At 41.3% G+C, this 25,128-nt stretch overlaps 4 protein-coding genes across 4 annotated transcripts, besides 11 other annotated features; 2 read left to right on the top strand and 2 right to left on the bottom strand.

Annotated features, from left to right (window-relative positions):
* Positions 1-79: 79 nt before the first annotated feature.
* Positions 80-9,163, top strand: PVX_122875 (hypothetical protein, conserved; the record flags this gene model as incomplete). The annotated part of the gene is made up of 1 exon (XM_001617088.1): positions 80-9,163. The coding sequence occupies one exon, from the start codon at positions 80-82 to the stop codon at positions 9,161-9,163; it is 9,084 nt and encodes a 3,027-aa protein (XP_001617138.1).
* Positions 1,231-1,300: a microsatellite.
* Positions 1,839-1,870: a microsatellite.
* Positions 5,774-5,827: a microsatellite.
* Positions 7,307-7,340: a microsatellite.
* A 322-nt stretch (positions 9,164-9,485) lies between the features above and the next one.
* PVX_122870 (hypothetical protein, conserved) lies at positions 9,486-10,785 on the bottom strand (the record flags this gene model as incomplete). Its single annotated transcript, XM_001617087.1, has 3 exons — positions 10,093-10,785; positions 9,796-9,891; positions 9,486-9,593 (listed from the first exon to the last, which is right to left on the bottom strand). The coding sequence occupies exons 1-3, from the start codon at positions 10,114-10,116 to the stop codon at positions 9,486-9,488; spliced, it is 228 nt and encodes a 75-aa protein (XP_001617137.1). The 5' UTR covers positions 10,117-10,785.
* Positions 10,786-12,980: 2,195 nt separating this feature from the next.
* PVX_122865 (hypothetical protein, conserved) lies at positions 12,981-22,160 on the top strand (the record flags this gene model as incomplete). The annotated part of the gene is made up of 5 exons (XM_001617086.1): positions 12,981-14,088; positions 14,436-15,774; positions 16,075-21,247; positions 21,490-21,966; positions 22,089-22,160. The coding sequence occupies 5 exons, from the start codon at positions 12,981-12,983 to the stop codon at positions 22,158-22,160; spliced, it is 8,169 nt and encodes a 2,722-aa protein (XP_001617136.1).
* Positions 16,380-16,409: a microsatellite.
* Positions 16,735-16,778: a microsatellite.
* Positions 21,514-21,549: a microsatellite.
* Positions 21,901-25,128, bottom strand: PVX_122860 (hypothetical protein, conserved). Its single transcript, XM_001617085.1, has one exon. The coding sequence runs from the start codon at positions 24,472-24,474 to the stop codon at positions 22,480-22,482; it is 1,995 nt and encodes a 664-aa protein (XP_001617135.1). The 5' UTR covers positions 24,475-25,128; the 3' UTR covers positions 21,901-22,479.
* Positions 22,156-22,254: a microsatellite.
* Positions 22,780-22,802: a microsatellite.
* Positions 23,032-23,147: a microsatellite.
* Positions 23,876-23,967: a microsatellite.

Below are 25,128 nucleotides of genomic sequence, written 5' to 3'. Positions count from 1 at the left end.
GAATAGACTTAAGTCAAAAGGGGGAAGCTCCTGATGTGCCAAATAAACTAGCGATTTTTTTTTAGTATAAACGAAAAAAATGACGGGCTTACGCTTTTTCGAAAAGGTAAAAAAAACGGAAATACAAGAAATTGAGAAAAAACTGCTGCACATTCACAAGTGTGTTACGGCGAGCCTGACCAATTCAAACATTTTGAACAAGGGAAAAGTAATCTTCCATTGGAAAAAATGCCACATGTATGTAACAGATGTGAAATCGCATGTAACAGGTGGGAAATCGCCCGTAACAGGTGGGAAATCGCCCGTAACAGGTGGGAAATCGCCCGTAACAGGGGTGAAAACGCATGTAACAGAATTTTTTGAGAATTACAAGAATTTTGAGTTTTGCAATGAAATCAATTTATCCATCGGTGAGTATTTCATGTACCTCATTGTATACTTGAAAAATGTGAAAATTAATAAAACGCCCGTGAAAGTTCTTAATTTGTATATTTTTGCGAACAATAAGTGGAAGGATAAATTAATTTATCATTTTTTGAAAAATCTCTTTTTAAAAAATGAGGATGAGCAACAGGATTGCATGAATTGCAAAACGTTGATAATCGAATATTTCATAAATAATTATGGCACATTTCGGGAGCAGCACATTGGGTTATTTTACACGAGTATTTTGAGATACATCAACAACAAATTGAAAATAAATTTTTTAAAAAAAAACCAAAATTATTTAAACATTTTTGCCAATTTTCTTATTACTTACAATGGGAATGCAACACTCGAAATTAAAAGTCACATGCTTAACGCATTTTTGCTTATTGCGAAAAATTTAAAAAAAATTCTGTTGCAGTTCCCTTTTGACAAAGACATATGCACACATGTGTGCTTGATTTACCAGCAGGTGAAAAATGTCATAGAAGCTTACCGAGCGGGCGTGTGCCTCCTTTTGGCCGAGAAGGCACGGCTCTCCCCCATCCCGGCAGTTGGAGTTCAGTCCGAGCGGGGCAGTCAGCACGGCGGTGCCCCCAGCGACTCGGACGGGGATGAAGAATTTGACGCAGCTGAGGGGGAAGAGGTGGGTGTGGAGGTAGAGGCGGGAATTTACAGCGACGTAAACCACAGCGATGTAAACCGCGACAGTGTAAACCGCGACAGTGTAAACCGCGACAGGGCAAACCGCGCAAGCGTCCCCCTGCTGCGCAAGTACCTGTGCGGCATAAAAAAGATACAACAAGTGCTGCAACAGTGTGAGAACGTTATTAAGGAGAAGAAAAGAGAAAACCCATTTTTACTATTGTGTAAATATAGAAGCATATTAATTATAAAATATAAAAATGTAAAGCGTGTGAACATTAGTGACAACTTGGAATATTTTATACTATTTTTTAAAATAAAAAATTTACTATGTGAGGGGAGTAAAAACCCGTTTTTCATCTTCCTCTGCATAGACAGCATAAGTTACTGGTTACAAAAAAATGAAAAATTGCAGTACGTTTTTGAAGATATCAAAGGAGCAGCCTTACCAAAGGGTGAAGCATCCGAAGTGTGTTTTCAGACCGATGGGTTACCCCACAATTGTGCCGATGAATGGGTAGGGCATAACGCAATGAAGAGAAATTCTCCGGAGGAAAAAGTCCCTTGGCCAAATTATGACAGCTCTAATGGGCACATCACAACATTGGACTCTTCCAATTTGTTGCACTTAGCCGATCAGAGTGAAGATAAAATTTGCGAAGAGGGCGCCACCCCCGCTAAGCCTCCACAAAGGGTTAAACTGAGCAAAAAATACAGTTGCATTGATTGTAAGGATGCCCCTCCTCTATGTGATGCAGATTTGCCGTGCGATGGAGAAGGGAGAGAAGTTCCTGGGGGTGCCGAAATGATAAGCGAAGAGAGCACCCCTGAAGGGGTACCAAACGAACAGGCCAACATTTCACCCGTAGAGATAGACGAACTTGTTAAAATGGACAAATGTGTCAAGATAAGCAGTTTAAGAATGCAATTTGAAAGTAAATCCCAAAAAAATAGAGCCAATTTCATGTCCCATTTGTACAGCGCAATTATGAAAAGCTTACTAGTAATCCTAAAAAAGTACTCATGGTATAACATAAAAATTATATGGAAAAGTTGCGTTGGCATTTACGAATTTTTGCTGAATAGCAAGAAAAATACATTTATAAAAAAAGACGTATGTGATCATTTAACGTATATAATTTTTAATCAGGAAAAAAAAAAGAAATATATGTGTTTATCTTTGTTGTTAACATATTTTAAAGAGTCCATGTGTGAAAAAAACGTGTTGGAATATCTTTTTTACTGCTTCTTCCAAAATGATGACTTTTTCATGTTCAGTTTGTACGAGCTTATAAAGCAATGCATTAAACACATATTTGTGCAAGCGAAGGATAAGCATTTGCTCTACTACATTTTTTTAAAGAACATTTTAATAACCGACAACTTTTGCATGAAGACTTTTTACATAAAGAAATTTATCGAGCTGTTTTACAAACATGATAGTAATTACGTTTCCTTCGTTTTGAATAAGGAGTATGCTGACTTGCGAGCATACTTTGACGTGTCCCTCGAGGAGGAGCCCGAAGGAAGGTGCGTCCAAGCAGATCGAGCCAAACTTGGAAGAAGCAACGTAGACAATCTTATTAGTGTGAATAGCGTAAACTGGGGGACGAGCTCCAAGGAAAGGACAAGCAGACTTTACTTTTTATTTTTAATGAAGCAGCTGTTGGAGAGAGAAGAAGCAGACGAAATAGTGTACAACTGTGTTGTGGACGAATTGGAGGATAACATCTTCCTGAATTACAAAACTGTGAAAGTGGGAGCAAACGCATTGGAGAAGAATGCCCCAAATATGACGGGGAAGACGATGGAAAAAAAATTTTCGATTTACAATTTCCACTCCTTAGAAAATATCGCCTTCCTAGAGCTGTACACATTATGCACTTTGCGAAAGTACGAGTCCATCGAAGCGGTAAATTACAAAAGTGACTACTTCTATCAGCTGAGGAAGGATGTTTTGCTGAATGTGAAAATTTTGAATAACTTTTTTTACTTCTCGAATGACGAATTTGTGCTGTCCATTTTGTCCTTCATTTGCGAAAATAAATATTTGAACCTTTGTGATTTGTATCTGTTCCGCACCTTTTTAATCACCTCCATAACGAACATTTCGAGGACGAGTCGGGATGCCTACAGGAAGTACATTTTGCTCTTCTTCGAGAAGTTTTTTATTTATTACCAGAGGATGGTCGAGATGGACAAGCGGAGGGGCTGCAATGTCGAGGCGGGGAAGGCGAAAAAAACGCATGGGGAGGGTGTTCTCCAAATGGAGGGAAATTCCCAAGCGGGGGGAGCACTCCTCGAGGGGGGTACCCACATAGGTGCTACCCACATGGACGAACACCCATTTGAGGTCCAAAAAGTTGTTTCCTTTTTGTATGGAAGCGTGGACGTACTGCGAGAAGCCCCAGCGTGCGACTCCCCAAAGAACGCTTACTCAACCTGCATATTTCATTCCGCTGACGAAAAATACGTAGACCAGAGGAAGGGGATCTTCCTGTACAATTACTACCTCATGAATATCCTTTTTGTTCTTTTTAAGAACACTAATAAAGACATGGGCATCGAGGCAACTGTGTACTGCTCGGACATACTAAACACGGTAGTGGATTATTGCGCGCATTTAGAAAATCTGAATTTTTTTTTTTTCCTATTCAATGCCAAAACGACCTGGAAGGAATTTTACCTAATATCGAAGGAGATCTTTTTCAAAACTGTCAATATAATGTTGCTAAAAAGAGAAAGCTTTGCCTGCTTAAATAATGCATTCCTTCCTTTGGTAAAATCGCACAGGCAGGTGGACCATTCGTTTTACGCCTTCTTACTAAGACTCTGCTTCATTTCGTTAAATCATTGTAGGGATGTGAGAAAGCGGGAAGACGGGATGGCCACCCACCTTCTCACCGCCACAAGCAGTGATAACCATGAGGTGTACGAACGGGTGAGTAATATGCGCCGGAACTCGAATAGGGATGGTGCCCCCCCAAGTGACTTTTTCAGTTGTCTCATTGAAGGCAGCGATATTGGGAATATAAGGGGGGAGAACAGATACTTAATAAATTACGTAAACTACCTATTCGGTGAGGGCGGCGATAGAAGTGATAGAAGCGATAATGGCGAGCTCTGCGCGACGCTGAACATCCCATTGTACATCTTCGAAAGCTTTATTAGCAAACTTAGGAGAGAAAATATCGCAAAATTAACCAAACACGAGGATGTGGAAAACTGCGAAATGTATAAATTGGCCTACTACATAAACGAGTTTATTTTGTACCTTACGGACAACATGAATTTCAGCAAAGACATAGAGGGGGCATCGTTCAGGAAGCACTTCTGCCAAATTAGCTTGTGCAATTCGAGCACCTATTTGGATGTAGAGCAATATAATCTGTTGCGTGTGTCGGGCGAGGCGGTTGAATCGTTGGATGGCTTCCACCTAATATTGTTAAAGGTCTACATCTGCAACGTGCTGCACTATTTTATCAATTATTTGAACTTCCTATTTTTGAATGAGTCGAAGAGCTTCTTTTTCGACTGCAGAGGGCACCTGATTTTTGAGGACCAAAGTGAGAAGGAGGCAACGTCTATTATCATTTGGTTGTCTATCAAGTACATAAGCATTTTGTTCACCTCCATCGTTGACTTCTCCTTCAAATTTAATATTACCACATCTGAGGGGGGTGCCGGAAGGGGGAGAGACCACCACTCTGTGCTAAAAAATTACAATTTGAACAGTGAAACTACCAAGGATGCAAATTATATCAGTGGAAAGAAAAACACTCCTTTGTGCTTTTTTCACAGCACAGAAATTCACCTGATCATTCAGAACCTTCTGTGTCTGCTGCTGCACTCCAAGCATATAGCATGCCAGCAGTATCTGTCGGATTGCCTGCTGGACGTCTGCAGAATTATAGTCATGAGGAGTGCCAATAGTATGCAGACCATTCCGTTGTTCTACGTGTACATCATTTTGCTCATTTTTAAAAACGAGGGGGGGGAATCGAAATGTACGGAGGAAGATGGCAACAAAGTGGGCAAAGCTCCCGAGGGGCGTGGCCACATCGCTTCTAACGAACCCATCTCGAACGAAAACGCAGAGGATACAGAACCCAATTTTGAGTTCCTAACGGGAATTATCAGCCGACTGAACAAAATGCTGACCGCGAAGGAGGACAACCAAGTAGACGTAAGTGAAATTTTATCTGCACATTTTTTAAAAGGCAATTTTAGTTCCTCCAAGTGGGAGCCGCATGAGCATTCCGCAGTTCAGAATGACACCCAAAGGGGAAGCGGTGAAGCCAAGTGTGTGGCAGCTCCCCAAGCGAATCATAACTTCTTGCTAAATGACAAATTGAACATGCTCATTTGGGATGACCAACGAATTAACTCAAATTTTCTGAGGAAGTCAAGCAACATGTGCCTAGCGCTGAGCTCATTGGCCAAGTCGTACAAAGCAAAGGAGCAGTACATCATATACAATTTTGTGATAAAAATTATAATCAACTATTTGCTTAACGGAAATAATAAATATAAGAAGGTCATCTGCGTGAATATTATAAAACATATATACACCATTATTGATAATAAAACGCTTTATGAGTACATCAGCGATATTTACAAAATAGCTTTAATTTACTACAAGAGTAAATTTTTTTGCTTGAAAAGTTCGAGCACATCCCTGTACAACATTTTAACCAAACGCCTGTTGGCCAAGCTGAATTACTCCTACCATGTGTCCTCCAACATGTATTATTTCTGTACAGGCAGCAAAAGGAGAATATTTAAAAACATCAATTTGACTTTTTTTGACTTACTCAATTCGATCAACTTGCTAAAGATATTTTTAAATGTGTTTATAAAAAAGGGCAAATTTTTAAATGCACATTATTGTAGCAAAAATGAATGTAAACCCTTTTTTGACTATTCCAATTTTTATGCCCAATTTATCCCCATTTTGATATTTCTCTCAAATATTATCATTTTTAACAATGACGATTATTTCTTACTCAGCAATGTGAAGGGCGATTTGCGGGCTGCGCATAGCGCTCACCAGTTTTCGCCACACAGTGCATCTGCGACGGATACAGGGGGGAAAACTGTAGAAGAAAGTGACAACCCGAGCGATCTGCAAGAAAAGGGGGAGAACGCACAATGGGAAGAGCCTCCCACGGGTAATCACCCCCCTAACGATCCAAGTGGGGAAAATCAAACCCAAATAAGCAACATGAACATATACTTCCTATTTGTGAAACACCTGAAAAGGTTATTCACCTACGGCAACTACTTCGTCCAAGTGCTCATTTGCAGAATAATCGTCAACGTATATTTGCACATATACCTAAAGCTGAAGAAACAAAACCTGATTTTTAACTTTTTGAACAAAATTGTCATAAACGCCATGGGAGGGAATAGGAAAAACTGCTATCTGCTTCTCTTCATAGAATTTGTGAGGAGGAAGGAGTCCAAAACGTTAGTGGAGGAAAATAAAAAAAAGTTCAGAAAAATGTTCTTCCAGTTTTTATTCCTATTTGTGAGAAGCGAAAGGTATGCAGAGGTTTTGCTAATTTTGCAAATATTAAACATCCTGTATAGTAAGATATCCATTTCGTTGGACCAAAATGTTGTGTCTTTGCTGTTTAGACGATTGACGCTACATCAGGATGACATGTTCATATCCGTTCTGTTGAATGAACTGTTGATGAAGATAACCAAGCGAGTTGAAAATTTTGTTGCTCTTCTGGACATGTACGCATCGAGTAAGAACGAGAGGCTCATAGAGTCGTTCCTCTACAACTGGTATCTGCACACAAAAAAGAGGCACAAGAAGGAGTTTCAAATAAGGGAGAAGCAGCTCAGCGAATTTTCAAATTATAGCTCTTTTAAGTTTTTCTCTGAATGTGACAAAAAGGGGGTGCGCACTCCCCTGGGCGGGGAGTGGTTAGATGGGGCTAAACGGAGTGGCGGTCAAACGGGCGAGTTGGCGGAAGAACCGGTGGACCACTGGGCAGACGAAAGGACGTACATCTACCTGTACCTTTTACTCTTCCAAATAATCCGCACCCATAAGGACAACATAAAAATTAAGAAGTACTGCTTCAGCATCCTGCTGACAATTGTAAAATTTATATCCTTTGAAAATTTGTTCCTGTTCGAGCGTATGCGGGAGTATTACACGGAGCACGTTAAGCAGAACTACCTGGACAAGTACGTCATTTCGTATAGCTACCTTATATGCGTGAAATATTTTGCCATGGCGCAGAAGAAGGCAGAAGGGCAGAAGAGTCAGAATCAGAAGGAGCGCTGCGAACCTGGCAACAGATTTATCGAAGCGATTTACAGCTTTATAGACAGAGAGAAGGAGAGCATTATTGCTTCATCTCTCAACTGCAACGTGAAGGAATATCTTTTCAACTTTGCCTACTTTTACTTCCTCCTTTTTCTAAATTTGCTCTCCCGTCTGTGCAACAAAAATTCGGTGACGTATACGAAATATTTTGTGAAGGCCTTCATGAACTACGGAATTGTTCCATATGACTACGATCGTCTGGAGGGGGAGGAAGCAAACATGAAAGGTGTCAGCGCAGGTGGAGGTGACGACCCTGGGAGAGATGTCGCGGTGCCCAAGGGGGAGACGCATTCTTCGCTCGGCTACCCCACCGGGGAGGATTCTCCAAAGTGGAGCGGCAAAAGGGGAGCAGAAAAAAATGACGAAAAGGAAATATCCCATGTGACACACTTTTCGAAGAACAGTTATCCCCCGGAAGGTACCCCCCAAGTGAACAGCCCCAATTATGGGCTGCCAAACGAAGAGGGCAAACCCCTCGATGGGCGCACAAGCGCGTACAGAAAATACAAAGAATGGTATTGGACCGATATAAACCAGTGGATAACGCAAGTAGTGAAAAACAAAGTGAGGAACCAAAATATTACATTCGACGTTGTGTATGTCAAAAATCCACTGAAGCATCTCAGAGGGCATAACTTGTTTACCGCCTTCTTTGTGGCACTTTACTCTTGCCTGATATTTATGTTAAATGATGAAAACGAACTGATAAGGTACCAGGCCAAAATTGCGGTGTTGCACATGATGAGGAAGAACGTGCTAAATGTGTATAGAACTATGAAAGACATAATCTGTGTTGAGTTCTTCATTTACTACCTTTCCAAGTGGCACCCACATGTGGCCCTACACATATTAACCTTTTGCATATGCCAGACGAAGAGCTGCATTAGGGATAGCCTCTATTACAACCCTGTTAAATTATTTGACCAGGAAAAGTACAATTTGTATATTAACAATGTGTTACTGAACCAGCTGTTTGTATTTTATTACCTGTTTAACATCAGTGCGATTTTCGTGGGGGGAAATCCCAGAGGGGAAATTACCAACTTTTACCACTTCATCGACGTGTTGGGTGGCCAAAAAAAGGACGCCTTCGTGAGAAATGTAAACATTGAAAATGCAGCCCCGGTTCTTTCGAAGGGTGAAACCATTTTGGATGGACTCGATTTACACCTGTTGAAAAATGGTGCCTTATGGGAGAAGGTACTGGAAAGATTATCCCGTAAGAGTGCCTTTTGTGCGGAGTGCCATACTTTGGGTGGTAAAGCGGAAAAACCTCTTAGAACCTCCTGCCAGTCGTCATGCAGAAAAACGGTGCTCACCTCCTACATGGCAACCTTTCTAATATTCCTACGAATGGGGTACATCACAAATATTAAGAAGAGCCTAGACGATTATTCGCACCTCCTACGGTCCTACAGAAACGTGGACCTTTTTGATTCCAACTTGGTCATTTGCTGGAGCAACCTGTTCAACAAAATAATTATTCTTCTAATCAACATATTCATTTTTTTTCAAAAAAGAATAGCCCTATACTACAACAGTTATTTTTACGAAGAGATGAATATGATCAAGTCGAAGACCGCGTCAATTTATGGCACCTTCAAATTGGTAAGACGTGAAATGAATCCGTTTTTACTGAAAAGTATGGAGCTTCTGTTGTCCATCATGGGCACTGCCTTTTTAAAAAACGGCAACTTCTTTTCAGATATATACACGTTGTTATACGCTTTGAAGGGTTCCGTTTAGGGCGCCCTGGGATGCGCCGTTTGATGCGCTGAGGTGCAAGCCGGTTGGTCGCGTTAGCAGCATTGGTCACTTTGTTATACTGTTCGACCGCTTCACTACTTTCCGGTCGTGCCTTTTGCGCCCAATTTTTTTACTCTTTAAAATTTTTTGAAAAACATTAAAACTTTTTTATTTCATAATGGGTTTAATTATAAAAAATAAGTTACGTAAAAAAAAAGGAAATACAATAAATAAAGGAACAACGTAGGAATGGAAAGTGGTGAATTGCTCAACTAGCCAAATGTGCACTCGAAAGGGGTACAATCTATGCCCATTACGAATTTTAAAATTTATCAGGAAAGCACTCCTTCACATCCTTGTTGTGCTTATTCCGGGCATGTTCAGCTAGCTGTGCAATGCTCTGTGTCTGCATAAATACAGTGTAACACACCTGAGGGGAGGAGCACACATTTGGTGAAAAGGCCACGTATTTTTTTGAGCACTAAATGTATTTGCATACGTACGTGGGTCTCTTCAGTTAGCAAAATTGGTACTTTCGCCCTGTGCGGGTGCGAAATGAGGTTTTCGCTTAGGCAACCCGTAATGATACGTAGACAGGAAGGTGCGGTGCGCCCTTTGCTCCGCCGACTTACTTTGCAAATCACGTTTAGAGCCTCTTTGTTCGCTTTCAGCTGAGACTTTCCCGCTTTCACTTCCACATTCTTCCTCTCCCTTGCTTGGTTCCTTTTCTGTTCACAAATTACGGGGTGCATGCGTGGAAAGGTATGTGCATTTATGTAAGCAGGTGGGTAGATATGTTTACACAAACGTGTTACACGCGCGTAGTAGGTGCGAAATGGTGTGTACCGCTGCGCAGGTTTTTTTTTCCTTTTTTTTCCTTTTTTTCTTTTCTTTTTCTTTTCTTTTTATATGCCTTTTTCAAAACGTACGCAAGCGTTGCTTCCTTTTCCCATCTTGCTACTCCCAGTAAGGTGTACTGGCTCCCTTTCGATTAAGAAAAAAATCAAATGTACGTCAAAAGGGCAGAATCAGCACACTCGCGAGTAAGGTGCACACAGGTGTATCTTTGTACGTTCGTAAGTATACCCCAGCGGATGCCTGTGCTGATGTGCATATGTACATGTGCATATCGTGGACTGCTTTTCTTATGGCATACTTAGCGTCGTGTACGTAAAAAAATATCCTGGGGAAATTTGAATAAAGGTCAAACGCGTTTCAAAAAATGGGCGTTTCCTTTTGCTTCATATTCTTAAACATATCAAATGAATTTTAAAAAATTTCGTTGTACATATACACGTTCGACGTATTCATTGCATATACATAGCAATTGCGTATACACGTGGAGAACAAAACAGAAATAATAACATCACAAAAGGAAACAATGAGGAGAATGTTTCTTCTCGTCAAGGCGGGGGGAAAAAGATGAATGCATTTGAATGCATAATTTGTTGTACAGTATGCAGCAATTGAACTAATGATTAAATGGCGAAATCGAAGAATTGCTTCATAGAATGGCTACATCAGCATGGTAAAAAAAAAAAAAAAATGATTATATGCAAAATGAGTTAAGTACGCAAATCGACACAGAAGTAAAAGGGAATGTATGCACAATCGGAAGGAAGAAAAATGAAAATTTTAAATTGCGAATATCCGAAAAAGAAAAAAAAAAAAAAAAAAAAAAAAAAAGTAAAAAAATGTGAAAGGAACAAAACGCAAGCAGAAAAAAAACATTTTGCAAAACGTGACATGCAACAATGCGCAAAAAAAACAAATCGTTAACTCTTCTGCATTGTCAAGTCGTAGGATATATTTTTGCTCATTTTTCGCTCTATCCCCTTTTTTCGTTTCTCCCCCAATTTCTTTTTTTCACACTTCCATGATTAAGCGCTTTGCTAACACATTTAAAGGGGCCGAAAAGGGATTTTACAGAGGCAGCAGGAAAGTAGCCCCATATATGTTCACATTCGCACGGCATATATGTAAACATATGCACATACGTAGGTGTATCATTTAACTTCGCTTCAAATCGCGCACCCCTGCAAGGAAAACATGACGTGCGATTTACACATAGGGCAAAGCAACATCCCATTGACTCTTTTGAACGTGTGAAGAACGATTCTAGAAAGGGAACAATATTGTAAAAGAACAAAAGAGTGGGTCATGACGCACCTAGTGGGATGAATTTTATTTTTCCACTAAGCTTAAGGGGGTAGCCATTTCGAGACATCAACGGGACACGCGTGTAAAAAGTTGAAATGGTCATCTCCACCACGGTTTCGTACGCCCCCAAGCATATTCATTGTTAATCAGTTGTGTTAAAGTTTTTTTTTTTTTTTTCGTTTGTTCTTTATGAAAGGCCTTCAACGTACAATTAAATGAGAAGCTCTTTTCGAAACGGTCTAATTTAGCCATTTTTTTTCCCCCCTCGTCTTCATAAAATTTTACAAAACAGTATTTGCTAAATGAGGGAGTGTGTAAAAAAGGTGAAAAAAAGGTGAAAGGTAAATTGGTGGCCTTGCGAATAAATATGCTGGCATGACCACGGCTGTAATGTTTAGAAAGCTCGAGAGCAAACACCTCCGGTTAGCAAGTCCCTTTTTGTTGCAGAGCAAAACGGATGAGCTAACTTTTGCTGCTTCTTACGTAGCACGTACTTGTGCACACTGTATGCGCAAAGTGGACACTTCTAATGTGTATTTTTCCAACGACATTGTAGAATATAAAGGGGTAATAAATTGACGTTATGTTTTTCCCCATTAACATTGCGTGGTGTAAGTCGTCTGTTCTTCATGCGTCAAAAGTGGGCATATAAATGAATGTGTAACGTGCTCCCAAGCAAATGCGAAAGTGCGCAAAACGCTTCATGTTCTTCTGACATTTTATCATTTTTGCAAAATGTTGGATACACTGTAGATGGACAGTGAAGCCATTATCGTCCATGTGTTTGGAACCCTCACGGTTGTGTTATTTTCTTTCCAATTTGGATACTTTATAAAAAAATGACTTCCTTTTTTCTCGCATCGCAGCCCCTGTTAAAGGATGCAGTTACGCCACAGTGTATGTATAGGAAGGAGTAACAATTTGCGGTACATTTTTTACTTCAAAATTGTAACATCTTGCTTCAATACGTATAAGCGAGAAAAGGGTTAAGAGGAAAACAAAAATGTGTCACTCGTTTGGAAAAAAAAAAAAAAATACAATGGAATGGAATCCCTCTCCTATAAAAAGTAAACAATGGAGAGTGCAATTCTGTGCACATAAAAATAAAAAAATAAAATAAAGTAAAATCACACAAATGTAGACCTCATTACGATATGTGTAAGTATTTCCATCTACACGAATTAGCGGACAGATACAATCTTTTTTTTTTTTCTTCTTTAAAATGGAATACATTTTTTGTTCTTCCGTGTGCATCATTAAAACGTTGGTTGGGTTAATTACAAGTGGAGAATAATAAAAAAAAAAAAAAAAAAAAAAAAAAAAATACAAACGTTGTAGTTAAAAGTAAAAGATTTATCAACGAGCAGTCATTTCATTTTTGCTGCATCGTAATGGTATGCATACCGCAGAAAGTACACCCTTTCTGCTTAGATTTATGCAAATGTGAAAATATGTGGGAAATTTGTGTATGTACATATGTGTACACACTTTTTAACAACATTTGTGTTTCCGCTGGCGCGCCCCCATGATTAGCGCAATGAGGGTGACACCTATTTAGAAGCGAAAAAAAGAAAAAAAAAAATTGCTACACGATCGTAGGAAGGTGTGGTTTAGTGTCAATTGCGCTTACTTCCCCATAATGAAATTTACTTCTTTTATGAAGAAAATTTTTATCTTTAATGTAGTCCTTTCCGTTTTGAATAAGTATGTAAAAAGGGAACCCCGTGATTTTTCCTTTTTTATATATTCGTTAAAAACAAGGGGTTTTCAGAATGAGGATTTTAACAACGGCGATGAACACACGGGAGACACGAGTGGCGGCGGTGGTCAGGGAGGAGAAAACGTGAACGCACCTTTTACAAACGCTGCGGGGGATAACACGAGCAGCACTGCCGCCAGCAGTAGCAGTGGTGCTCTTGGGAGCAGCATCCTTATCGGCAGCAGCGCCAACAGAATAAGCAGCATAAGCCAGCTGAACGCAACCATCACCAACTTCTTTTCAAATGCGCTGGCGGAGGCAATTGGAAAAAAACAGGACAAAGATAGCCCCCAAGATGACCAGAAAAAGGAAGACGAAGCGGTGGAAAATAAAAGAATACCGATAGTACACACCTCCATTGATGATATTAAAAGGTTTTCCTACGTGAAGGGGAAGTTGAAGTTGATCTACGTCAAATCGTTCTACGACGATGATGGTGATGGTAATGGTAATGGTAATGATAATGACAATCATGATGGTGAGCGCAACCTCAAAGAGCTGTACGAGGCGAAGTTCCAATTTTACAAAGACAAAGTAATTTACGTCACGACCTTTGCCCTGGTAAAAAATTCCCTAAGCGAGAATGTCAACCAAACGGAAAAGTGGTTCAATGCCTCCATGAAACTTTTGCAAAGAAATTATTATAATATAACCCTGAGGTGTAATCCCATAATGGAAACATCCTATGGAAGCTTTTCATTTACCGCAGAGGAACTCAAGCGGTTTGAAGCATTAAGAAAGGCCCTGAAAAAAAGGGTAAACATAACGCATGACAATCTTTTTTACAACTTGGATATTTTTAAGAGTGCCAAGAGGAAATACCTCCAGCAGATGAATTACAGTTTTGTGGATCCCGATTTTATGAGCAGTGTAGATGCAAAGGGTGGCCATTCAGATGCTGCGGATGCTTTCAACCTAGAGGAGGATCTGCTGAACAGTTTAAATCCCTTCGACAAAATGAAATATGTCTCCCACAGGAGAGTCAAAAATAGTCATAAGATAGTGTGTAGCCTTGAGAAAGACCGTAAGTGCGGCTTCAAAACGGGGCATATTGGTGATGCTTCGAAATGTACCGCGTGGGGGGTTATCCCTTACGTAGATAGCACATCGTCATTGCGTTGGAGAATTTTTTAAAGCGTTTTTTTTCTTCTTTTTGAGAGAGTGCGCACAACGTGGGGTATATCCACCCGTTGAATGACTCCCCTATGATAAAAAACTCAACTCTTCGCACCGCCCGATGAGAACCAACCGCGTGTGTGCAACTGTATGAGCGCACACATCAGCGCATGCACACACGTAAGCCCACTTTCGAGGAGACAAAATGTTTTTTTCCCCCCAACCCCCCCTATGCAGTTAAAAAGGTGGAAGACCGATTCATCGTGTACAATTTGATACGAGACAACATAATCGAATCGAAGGAAACCCCCGAAGTGATCATTTTTGAAACCAGCAACAATGGCATATTCACCTACGATGCTAAACACTCCAAAGATATCAACCTGTTAAGTAGCAACTTTGAGACAGAAATTATGATGGACACTAACGCATTCGCAAACGAACATGATAAGTACTTCTTCTTAAACAAACATGATTCTGTTCATTTGGAGCTCCAAAATAAGGGCATAATAAAATATGATTTTATTTACACCTGGTTATCTACCTACTTCATCGATGATCATAATTACAAATTCTTTTACCCCTCTTTTTATCTGTCCAAACAGTATGACAATTTTGATAATGGCTTATACGGGGTCAATTTTTACTCCCCCCAATATTATAGTTTCTTCGAGAAGGCGCAAAGTAGTTATGCGCACGTGGGGGATGGGAAGAGGGAGGCGGAAAACGACGTGCCCTACGATGAATTAACCCAGGGGGACCCCTCAAAGAGCATTCGTAACGATAATAACTTCTCCTTTTTTGAGCTAAAGACCACTCTTCGTAGTGAAAACGTTGGACGGGGGGGCTATGGAAACGTGCCAGGATATTATAGCAACAACGGAATGGAAGACGGAAGCAACCAAGGCAATTTCCCATACGGCGCTGACACGAATCCGAACAATATGGGTGGTAGAGGTCCTAGAAGAGAAGGGGGGGAGGAGAGAAATGCATATAACCCTTCACATGCCCCTCCTTACCCTCCTGGTAATAGACAAGGTCCTAACGATATGGACTTTAACATGAATGCCCAGGCAGGAAAAAGAGGAAATGACGTGCCATATAAAAATGCTAACGTAAAAGATGCAAAGGCCAGAAAAGGTCCTAATGAGGCAGCAAGCAGTGACGCCGGTAGCTCCTATCTTGGCAGTGTCTTTGGATACATGAAGAAAGTAAAAAATATCATTTACGGTGATGAGGAAAATGAGTCCTCCAGCGACAGTTCTCATAAAACTTTTGATAAGCGCCAAAAATCGAAGATGTTGCAACAGGGTAAGTACACCCATAGGAATTCCATATTTTATAGTTTCACACCGGATGATATGAATGCGCCCGGGAAAAAACCATCCAACGAGGACATTCAGAGAATGATGGCCATGTACACATCGAAGGAAAGCCTCCCGCCGGGGGAAGACCCAGCCACTAGAGCGTTTCTCTCAATGGAGGAACCGAATAAGTACTCTAAGGGGCCATCCACCGATCAGCCAATACCCCCCGCTCCAACCATGTACCCCGAAAATTTTCAGCCAGGGCCCATGTACGCCTCTGTGGAGGGGGGCCCCAATGTAGCGGCGGGGCAAGGGGGCATACCTGGATATGCCTCCACACCAGCGCAGCAGCCCCCTACGGCACAGTATTCCCCTACAGCACAGTATCCCCCTACAGCACAGCAGCCCTTTCCGGCACAACCTCCCCCTACAACGCTGCAGCCCTTTCCGGCACAGCAGCCCTTTCCAGCACATCAGTCCCCTACAGCACAGCAGTCCCCTACAGCACAGTACCCCCCCACAACGCTGCACCCCCTTCCGGCGCAACCTGCCCCGCCATCCCCCCAAAGGACCTTTGACAGAAAATATGGCGAAGACTTTGAGGACTACTTCGAAAGAAAGTCGAATGAATATTTCGACCAGAAGCCGGGTGAACCAAATGAGAAAATGTACGACAAAAATGGGGAGGACTATTTTGAAAAAAAATCGGATGAATATTTTGAAAAAAAATCGGAAGAAAATTTAGACAAAAAGATAGAAGAATTCTTTGGAAAAAAAATGGAGGTTCAAATGGAGGAAAGGGCACCCCAGCAAAATGTGGAGGACCCTTTTGATAAAAAAACGGAAGATAAGAGCAAACTATTTGAAGATCACAAATATGGCTCGCTCATCCCTTTTCTGTATAAAATATTTCATGACAAGACCCTCCTATCGGATGAGTTCCTCAACAGTGACCATTACGATAGGGAAGATTCTGATCAGTCCTCCTTGGAGCGGAACTCAAGTGACGATTCTAATGAGGATTCTTCTCGTGCACACCATCGATTTTCGTCTTCAGCGGAAGGCAGCAAACCGTTGGAAGGCAGTTCCTCTGGGGATTCCACCGACAGTGATAACATACAGGTAGCAGAAAACGTCGATGAAAATTTAAAAGACAAGATTTATGAAGGGAGTGGAGATTTTCCAAAATACGGAGACGTACTAGAAAGACACCCAAGTAGAATCATTGTGGGGTTGCTTCAAGAGGAGGAACAAAGTAGGTTCATTCTGGACTGGCTATCTGGGGATAACATTCTGTGCGTGCTTAGATCCACACACTACAAAGAGTTATATTACAATATGGTGCGAAAAAATTATTTCAAAGTTTTGAATAAGTTTAAATTTGGAAGTGATAAGCAATTGGCCATTCTGTCTAGTGACGCAAAGGGGGTAACCATGAGTGCGGATTTTTACCCTCATTTTTCGGCCATAAAGTTCTTCTTTAATGACAAAGGTAGTGAAAACTTTGAGGATGAACTTAAGTCCTATCTGATGATCATCCACTATTTGCTAAATTCGTACAGTAGCCCTTGTAGGAATTACAAAAATGTTAAATATTTTTACAGCGGCGATACGTTCAGTGTGGCTCACTTGAACTTTATAAGTGACAAACTACTTGCGCTACTCTCCGAGTGCGCCTTGGAAACGATGAATTGGGACATCCCCACAGGGGTGATAAGAAAAAATGAAAATGACATAAATAGGACCATTTTCAGTAGAGTCTTAAAAGATGTGAGCAGAAGCGTACATCACTATGCGTTCAAATGTAGAATGGTAAACGGAAAGGATGCAGTTCAATTTGCCATGAGTAATTACACCATGGTGGAAGACGATTACAACGTTAAGTATGATTTTTTTCTTAACGTAACGTCTAGAGTGTTCTATTTGCACGCCATAGGCCTAGTCCATGGGAACATCAAGGCAGATAACTTTCTAATTCAGGAAAACGAAGAGGATGATAAACATGTGAAGGTCCTTCTAAGGACATTTAACGACACTGTGGAAGAGGGAGGCTATGGAAATTTCAAAGGAAGCGCAATTTACGCAGCTCCGGAAAAATTAAAATCGTACTTTAATACCATCACGTATAATTTAAAAAGTGACGCTTTTTCCTTGGGATTGAGTTTGGCTACTATATTTACAAAAAAAAATTTTGTCTTGCAAAATGTAGAAAGGAAGTTAACCTATCCAGTAGATAAATACATCCTCAGTCTCATCAAAAGAAACCCCATGGTGTTGCTGTGGATCAAATCGTTTAACCCGTTTTTAAGGAAACGACTAAGTATATTTAAATTTAGATCCTACTTGAAAGTTAGCGTGCAAGAGTTGGAGAGAAGGCTGTCCGAAAAAAGTGTCTACAAATGGTTTGACGACAAATTCCAGTTTATTAATTACGAGGAGGAAGACAGTTTGCATTCTCTTTTTACCAAAGCGGAAGGGAGAAATGTACCCGGTGTGAGCAACAACTCGTCCAAAATGAAAACCGAAGAACAGCGCAACGGTTTGGACTCCTGTTTTTTTCGTTACACGCATGCATCGAATAAGGAAAAAGAAGTCGAAACGCACTCGCCGAAGGAGTCCCACTCGTTTGACATGTTCAAGGGGGAACCTTCATCTGGGGACGAGAAGGAAGAAGGCGTTTCTTTTTACCAATTGCCGGTGGGGGTGAAGCGTATAGGTTCGTCCGCACGTGGGAGAGAACACAGCGGGGGTAGTAGCGATGGTAGTAGCGATAGTACTAGCGATAGCAGCAGCGATGGCAGCAGCGATGGTAGCAGCGAGGGCAGGACCGCCCAACGGAGGAAACCCTACTTTTCAAGCATCTCCAAACACGACTTTGGGGAAAGCTCCAGCAAAACGAGTAAGAAGTTCCGGAAAGGGAAAAAAAGTGATAAGGAAAATGTTTACAAAATACCGTTCGGAAAAAATTTCGAACACGAAGTGGATTATTCCTCTTTAGATGCACACAATAGGAAGAATTACATTAACGCATGTTACTATTTTAAAAATGGAGTGGTGGGGACTGCCATGAAGACGCTGTCCATTGAACATGAGGCTTATAGGCCGAACCTATTTGACATGTACCTACTTAACAAGGAGAAGCTACCCTATTTGGTAGACAAAGACGATCATGTGAAAAATTTAATGTCCATTTTAAAAGGTTTTTCCACACCAGACTGTAGAGCAGTATTAAACGATAGAATATATAACAAATGGTACAGCGTTAGAAAGATGGTTCTCCTAAAAGCTTTGCTTTTTTATGGCTACTTTAGCCTGCACGAGAGATTATCATACGAATTTAAATTATACGAATTGCAGAATTTCCCCCTCAGCGAAGATAATGGGGATACTTTCGAAACAGTCGTGAGGAGATGCATGGAGAGGACACACTTCAATGAATTCAGCAACTTGCTCTTGGCTCAGTACGTCTATGATAATTACCACAAGGGTGATCAATACACGAGCATATTCGTAAATCTCTACGCTGTGAACGAAACGGTTTACGATATAGACACCAACAGGGTAACCAATCTGATGAGACTGTACATAAAACAAAGCCTTAGCAAAATTGACTTCAAAAATGCGGACAATTTTTTACTCTATATGAGGAGAAAAGAACTGCATAGGAATATTGGCGGAGCCGAATTGACGCCAGTAAAAATAGACAAGTCAAATTATCTCGACCTGTATGAACAGAAAGTGCCTCTCATAAATTCGTTCATCATAAAAATAGACAAATTTGTAATCAAAGATATGAATGTAAATTTGGCCGTTCTTCTGAATAACGCCTTTTGGGGGGTGAAAAATAAATGCAAGTGCGTCAACTATACTCATCTGCATGTTAGAAGGGGAAGAAGTGATTTACCACAGGGACATGTAAGTGGAAAGCAAATGATAGATTTACACAAACCTGTGGGTACTGTGTTGAGGGGAATTATTCCAAACCATTTTGAGATGCAGAACAACCCAAATGATCTGCTCTCCTGGAGCACATTCAAACCGAGCAACATCCACTTAGATGTTGTCCTTCGAAATAGTTTACACTTAATAGATAGAAGTACTCTAATAGCTTGCTCGAAAAGGCTAAGTAAAATCGCACCGGTGTACTCCCCTAACATTACAAGTGCTCACAAAGGCGAAATGATGAAAATTAAAGTGGGATTGGGGGCATCAACCTATTTTTACTTATCCTTTAATATATCTCTTCTTAGATCGAAGGAAATATCCTTGAAGGACGTAATTTATTTTATATACAAAAATTACCATTCGCAACTTGACAAAAATGTCACGTACAGCAACGTAGGGGGGAAGAACAGACGGGCGAATTTCAACTGCCTCGCCATGAGTGAACAGAACACCTTTTTTTATAATAACGTCACAGGGAATTTGATTAAAGAAACTTCCCTCAATAGAGTCATCTCCGCGTTGTACCATGTTGACCTGATGGAGCCCTCTTACGTTGTTAAGGCCGCCCTCAATTACTACAACAATAGGGGCAAAAATTCCGTCTTGTTGAGGCTGGTAACTGTTTGTAATGCAGTAAGTGAGAGGAGGAAGGGCGGTCATGCGAGGGAGTCAGAGTTTGTTCTGGAGCCCTCGGCGGGTGTGTATTCCGACGGGGCGGGGCGATCTAGGAGCGGAGAACAGGTAGGGGTGGAAAGTAGAGAAGTGGGAAGTAGAGAAGTGGAAAGTGCAGAAATGGAAAGCATAGACGTGGAAAGTACAGACGAGGAACGAATAGATGAGGAAAGCACATATCTTGAACCGCCAACCGATGAACCCGCAGGTCTCGAACAGCCAGCCGATGAACCCGCAGGTATTGAACAGCCATCCGTTGAACACACAGATCTCGAACCGCCAGTCGATGAGCCCACAGATGTGGAACCCCCAAACAGTGAACCCACACAAGACGAAGTCACAACTGTTGAACCGCTAACAGATGAACCGCTAACTGCTGCACCGCTAACTGCTGAACCGCTAACTGCTGAACCGCTAACTGCTGAACCGCTAACTGCTGAACCGCTAGCTGAGGAACCCCCAGTTGTGCTCTCCCCAAAGGAGTCGTCCTTTCTGCAGAGGCAAAAAAATGTGATAAAGGCAACCCATAAGGATGGAGCCTATCACTACGGAACTGTGGAGTGCCTGAGCTTCTTACACAAAAAGGTCGTCCATTTTTTCCATGACGGTAGTATTACAAATGCATTCGATCAGATAGCCATTCCCTCGGCGTACACATATATATATAAAAAGAAAAAGTTGAAAAATGGCAAATTCCAGTATAGCACAAAAACGGTAAATTTTAACATCATTTCCAATGTGATGAATTTGCAACGATATGAAAAGGAGATGTACACTTTGGCAGATTTTATGAATTTAATTATCCAATGGTTGGTGGAGCAAGGACCGTTCGACATCAAAAACAAATGCAACTTCTTATCTTGTAGTAGCCACGGTTCCCAATTCGGGATGGCCTTAAGCATAACCACAGAGAGGGGAGTCAAACATGCTATATACAAAAATGATGAAGGCCTGATGAAATTTCTCTTTTATAATATATTGAAAGATCACCAGTCAAGGCGGTACGCCCCCGAGCTTATAGCGTCCGCAATTAAGTTGTACAATTTGAAGGTGACCTTTTTTTTAAGGGATGAAATTGGCGGTATATTCCCAGACCTCCAAACTTCGGTTGCCCCTCCGGAAGAGGTACTTTCAAGATGCATCTGCTGTATATGAATGTGTTTTCCTTTTTTTGTGAAACTTTTCAGTGGACATTTTCTTCGTTCCTTTTTGCTACGTGCTAGTGGGGACGACCCAGTTTGGATATGCCACAGTGTGCACCCGAAGTGGGTGTACATATGTACATATGCATATGTGTATATATACACACATATATATACACACACACACACACACACCTGCATCTCTGTCTGTGCGCCCCCTTGCAGGCCGCGGCCCTCCCCCCGTTCACCGACTGCTTAAAACAGCTAAAGGGGAAAAATGTCACCCTGTTTGGGGACGAGGCAAGCCAAGGAATGTACGTCTCCTTCATATTAAAATTCGTAAATAAAAACATCATGTACAGAATATCGAAGGACACGTTTAACAAAATAATATACTACTTTAATGACCAGGAAGTGAGCAAGAATGACGGGCGGAATTTGCACAACCATGTTTTGTCATCTCTCCCCGAAATTGAGGACAAGTTTCGGCATGTGTTTTTAAGCGAGCTAAGCTACTATGTCAACATTCCCACGGAGTTAAAAAAAAAAAAAAAATCATTTTCGGTTACCATGAATCCAAAATTTTACGAAATTTTAAGTCAGAAATGTAACCTGCATGAACGGAACTGCTCCTACGCTGTCGAGGAAATGATTAGCAACGTCAACGGAACGTTTGTAGAACCCGTTTTTGTTGTTAAAAATGTAATCACGCTTGGTGGCCGAAAAATTCGATGCGCACCAGCGGACGCATGTGCAGGCGTGAGCATGCCAACTGTGCGAATACATATATCTCTCTCTTTTTCCCCCCCTTTCTTCCCCCTTAGGTGATGAACTTTTTCCTGAGGAGAAAAATCCGTGCCGTTTTAAGCCGAATAAAGCACACCATAGTTAGTTAGGCGTCATCAAAAGTGGCCGCATCGGTTATTACACCCGTTTGTGCATTCACAGTTGCTGTCATGGGCGCATATGCCGATGACGTCCAAGAGGGTCGTCCCCCCATCACCACCAGATTGTCACTTCAATGCGCATAAGAGGTCCCCTTTGCGTGTAATTAATTTTCTACGTGTGTATTTTCGTATGTTGCAACTTTCTGTATTCATTTAACATGTCACCCGTTTGTTCTCATTATCTATGGGCCCTTTCGTGCGTTCCATTTGCCGATTAACAAAGGAACTCTCCTTTTTTTTTTTTTTTTTTTTTATAATTGGCGCCCGCTCAACATACCTGTATGAGAATTTTACTGTCAGGAAAATTCTGAGTGAGGTCCACTTCCGCATTTGAGGCCAGCACGAGCAAGTTGTAAAATATGATGGAGATGCTCTTGTCGGACATTTTTTTCACAGGAAATAGGCGATCGAATTCTATGACGTTGGAACAGTTTGCACTTATTTTGTGCAAATAATTTTTCAGTTTTATTAATTCTTCGTTATGCTTATACTCTGAAGAGGTGAAGGATCTCCTACTCACTAGTTTGCTCGATGGCACACTGAGGGAGTCTCTAAAAGTGTCACTGAAGGTGTATACATCTGTGCAGTCTTTCCCACTTTTGCTTTTATGTTCTCCGTTTGGTTGCGATTTTCTCTGTTCGCAGTTTTTCCTGGGGGAGCCCCTCATCCTGTTAAAGTTGTAACCCACTTGGTCGAAGTTGTGACCCTCTTGGTCGAAATTGTAACCCTCTTGGTCGAAGTTGTACCCCATTTGATCGTAGCTGTCACCGAAAGAACCATTCGAGTGTCTTTTCCCTTCCTGGTTATGGTGCAGCTGAGTTTTCAAAAAATATTCGTCATTAAAGTTTGCCCGTAACTGCTCAAAGCTTAGGTGGTTCTTGTGTTTGTTTTTCCTTTCGTTTATGGAGGACGCTGTTGACTTGGTCTGAAGCAACTTAAAGTTGTTTGGCTGCATGTTAATTTTTTCATTCTGTATGAGCTCATTTCCGAATAGGTTGTACACATCCCTCCTTGCGTCAAAGTTGATGAAATTTTTTGCCTGTTCATACGAATGGAAAGAGGAGGATATTGAATTATCACTTGGACCATTTTTCACATCATTGTATAGGAGAAAAAAAACGTAACTCCCTCTTTTCAAATGGGTACTAAATTGACTATCTGATTTTTGCCTTTTATTCATTTTGGCCTCCTCCCAGATGTTATCCCGTAAAATGGTGTCCTTATCGATTTGCGCAAAAATCCGTTTGTTCTTCTTTTCGTCTTCCCGCGGGTGGTTTCCCCCTCCCTTGGTGTTGTCCTTACGAAGGATGTTACCTCCCCCAAGGTGGGTGCCACCCAAATTGTTAGACACCTTCCCATGAGGGATAGTACCACTGAATAGGAGACTACTGTTCATAACACTGAAGGAGAAGTTCTTTTTGCTCAGATTTTTACTCACAAGTAAACTATCATTGGAGGAGTTATTTCTCTCTGCATTTGTGTGCCTCTTAACATCTAGCATATTATATTTTAAGAAGGCCGAGCTGTTTAAGTTACTCTTCATGTTTGCATCTCTGCTACTCTCCTTTGTGTTCACATTCCCCCCCGCATTGTTAATTGTATACAAGTTATTAAGTTTGGAGCAATCGAAGGACGAGGTGTTAGTTAGCATATCTTGATATATTACATTTTCATCATTTGGGATGTGTTCATTTTCAAAGTGGTAGTCATTCTCATACAGTTCGTTGCTTTCTTTCAGCATAAGGTCGTTTATATCTGCTATATTTTTGTTTTTGTTTAGGTAGTTACTCTTTTTCCTTCGAAAAGTGCCGTCATCGTGATCTCCATTATAGTTGTTGCCATAGGTTGGCTCCCCATCTTGCAAAGAGAGTACATTTCTCTTCGCCCTGTGTCTTCTTCTCGTCCTTCCCTTTTTTATCATACCGTTTTGGAGCCTACATTCATTCAGGGTGCTGAATAGGCACTTCTTATACATGGCGTAGAAATCGGTTAGTAACACCTCCAACTGCCTGTGCAGAAAGATGGTTATTCCTTTAATTAATATGGCCGTTTGTTTAAAATTATAATTCCCATTTTTGATTAACAACAAATTTTCGCTTAAATTCGTGTATCTCACTATTCTGTCGCTGATGCAGTTTTTTTTTAGAATCACTTTGCCCCGATAGAAGTTGCTGCTGATGCCTATGAAGTAGATGCACCCCACCTTGCTGGACTTGTCGTATATCAGCAGGTTCTTCTCTCCGTCGGGGTTCGGCGCATCCATTTTGCTTTACTTTGGGTGACAGGTTTAGGGGAGGAGGCAGCAGCTCAAACGGAGCAGCGCTGTCTTAGTGGACTCCTTTAAGGGAACGCCTTTCCCGCAGGAGAAAAAAATTCCGGTGTGAAAACGAACGTGGGCGAATTGTGAAGCGGTAAAGTGGTAATGCGGTAAGGCGGAAATGCGGCAATGCAAAGGTGGTGCAGTGAGAGCAGACACGATTGGAAGATGTCAAAATGGTCACCTCTGTATGTGGGGGGACTCTACAATGTGTCAGTTTGTTATGAATGCACAGAAGCTGCTTCAAACCCGTGTGGGTACTTTAACGTTTTACAAACTAGCGCGTAAAAGATCGGATGGGGGGATAAACCGAAGGCACGCGGTGCTTTGACCTAGTTGTAGCACACCTTGTCAGAGAACAAGTCCTCACCGGTGGGGCGGTGAAACGGCACAGAAAATTACGTCCACTCTGTGCGTTGATAACGCAGCGAACGAAACAAAAACAAAAATGCGGCTCGCGCAAATTCACTGATGTTGGAGTTATCTCAGTTGCTTATTTTGCAATATTTGCTTGTTTTTCTTTTTAGAAAAGTGTTGGCCCTTTTGCCTTTATATACGTGTGTGCGCATGTGTAACTTGTGTGCATGTTTTTTTTTTCTC

The sequence above is a fragment of the Plasmodium vivax genome, chromosome 14 (genome assembly GCF_000002415.2).
Source record: "Plasmodium vivax chromosome 14, whole genome shotgun sequence".
Lineage (NCBI taxonomy): Eukaryota > Apicomplexa > Aconoidasida > Haemosporida > Plasmodiidae > Plasmodium > Plasmodium vivax.
The sequence above is the reverse complement of the archived record's forward strand: the minus strand, read 5'-3'. Positions and strand labels throughout refer to the sequence as shown.

Coding starts and splice junctions, on each gene's coding strand:
- PVX_122860 (XM_001617085.1), bottom strand. CDS start 24,474: ATGGATGCGCCGAACCCCGACGGAGAGAAGAACCTGCTGATATACGAC.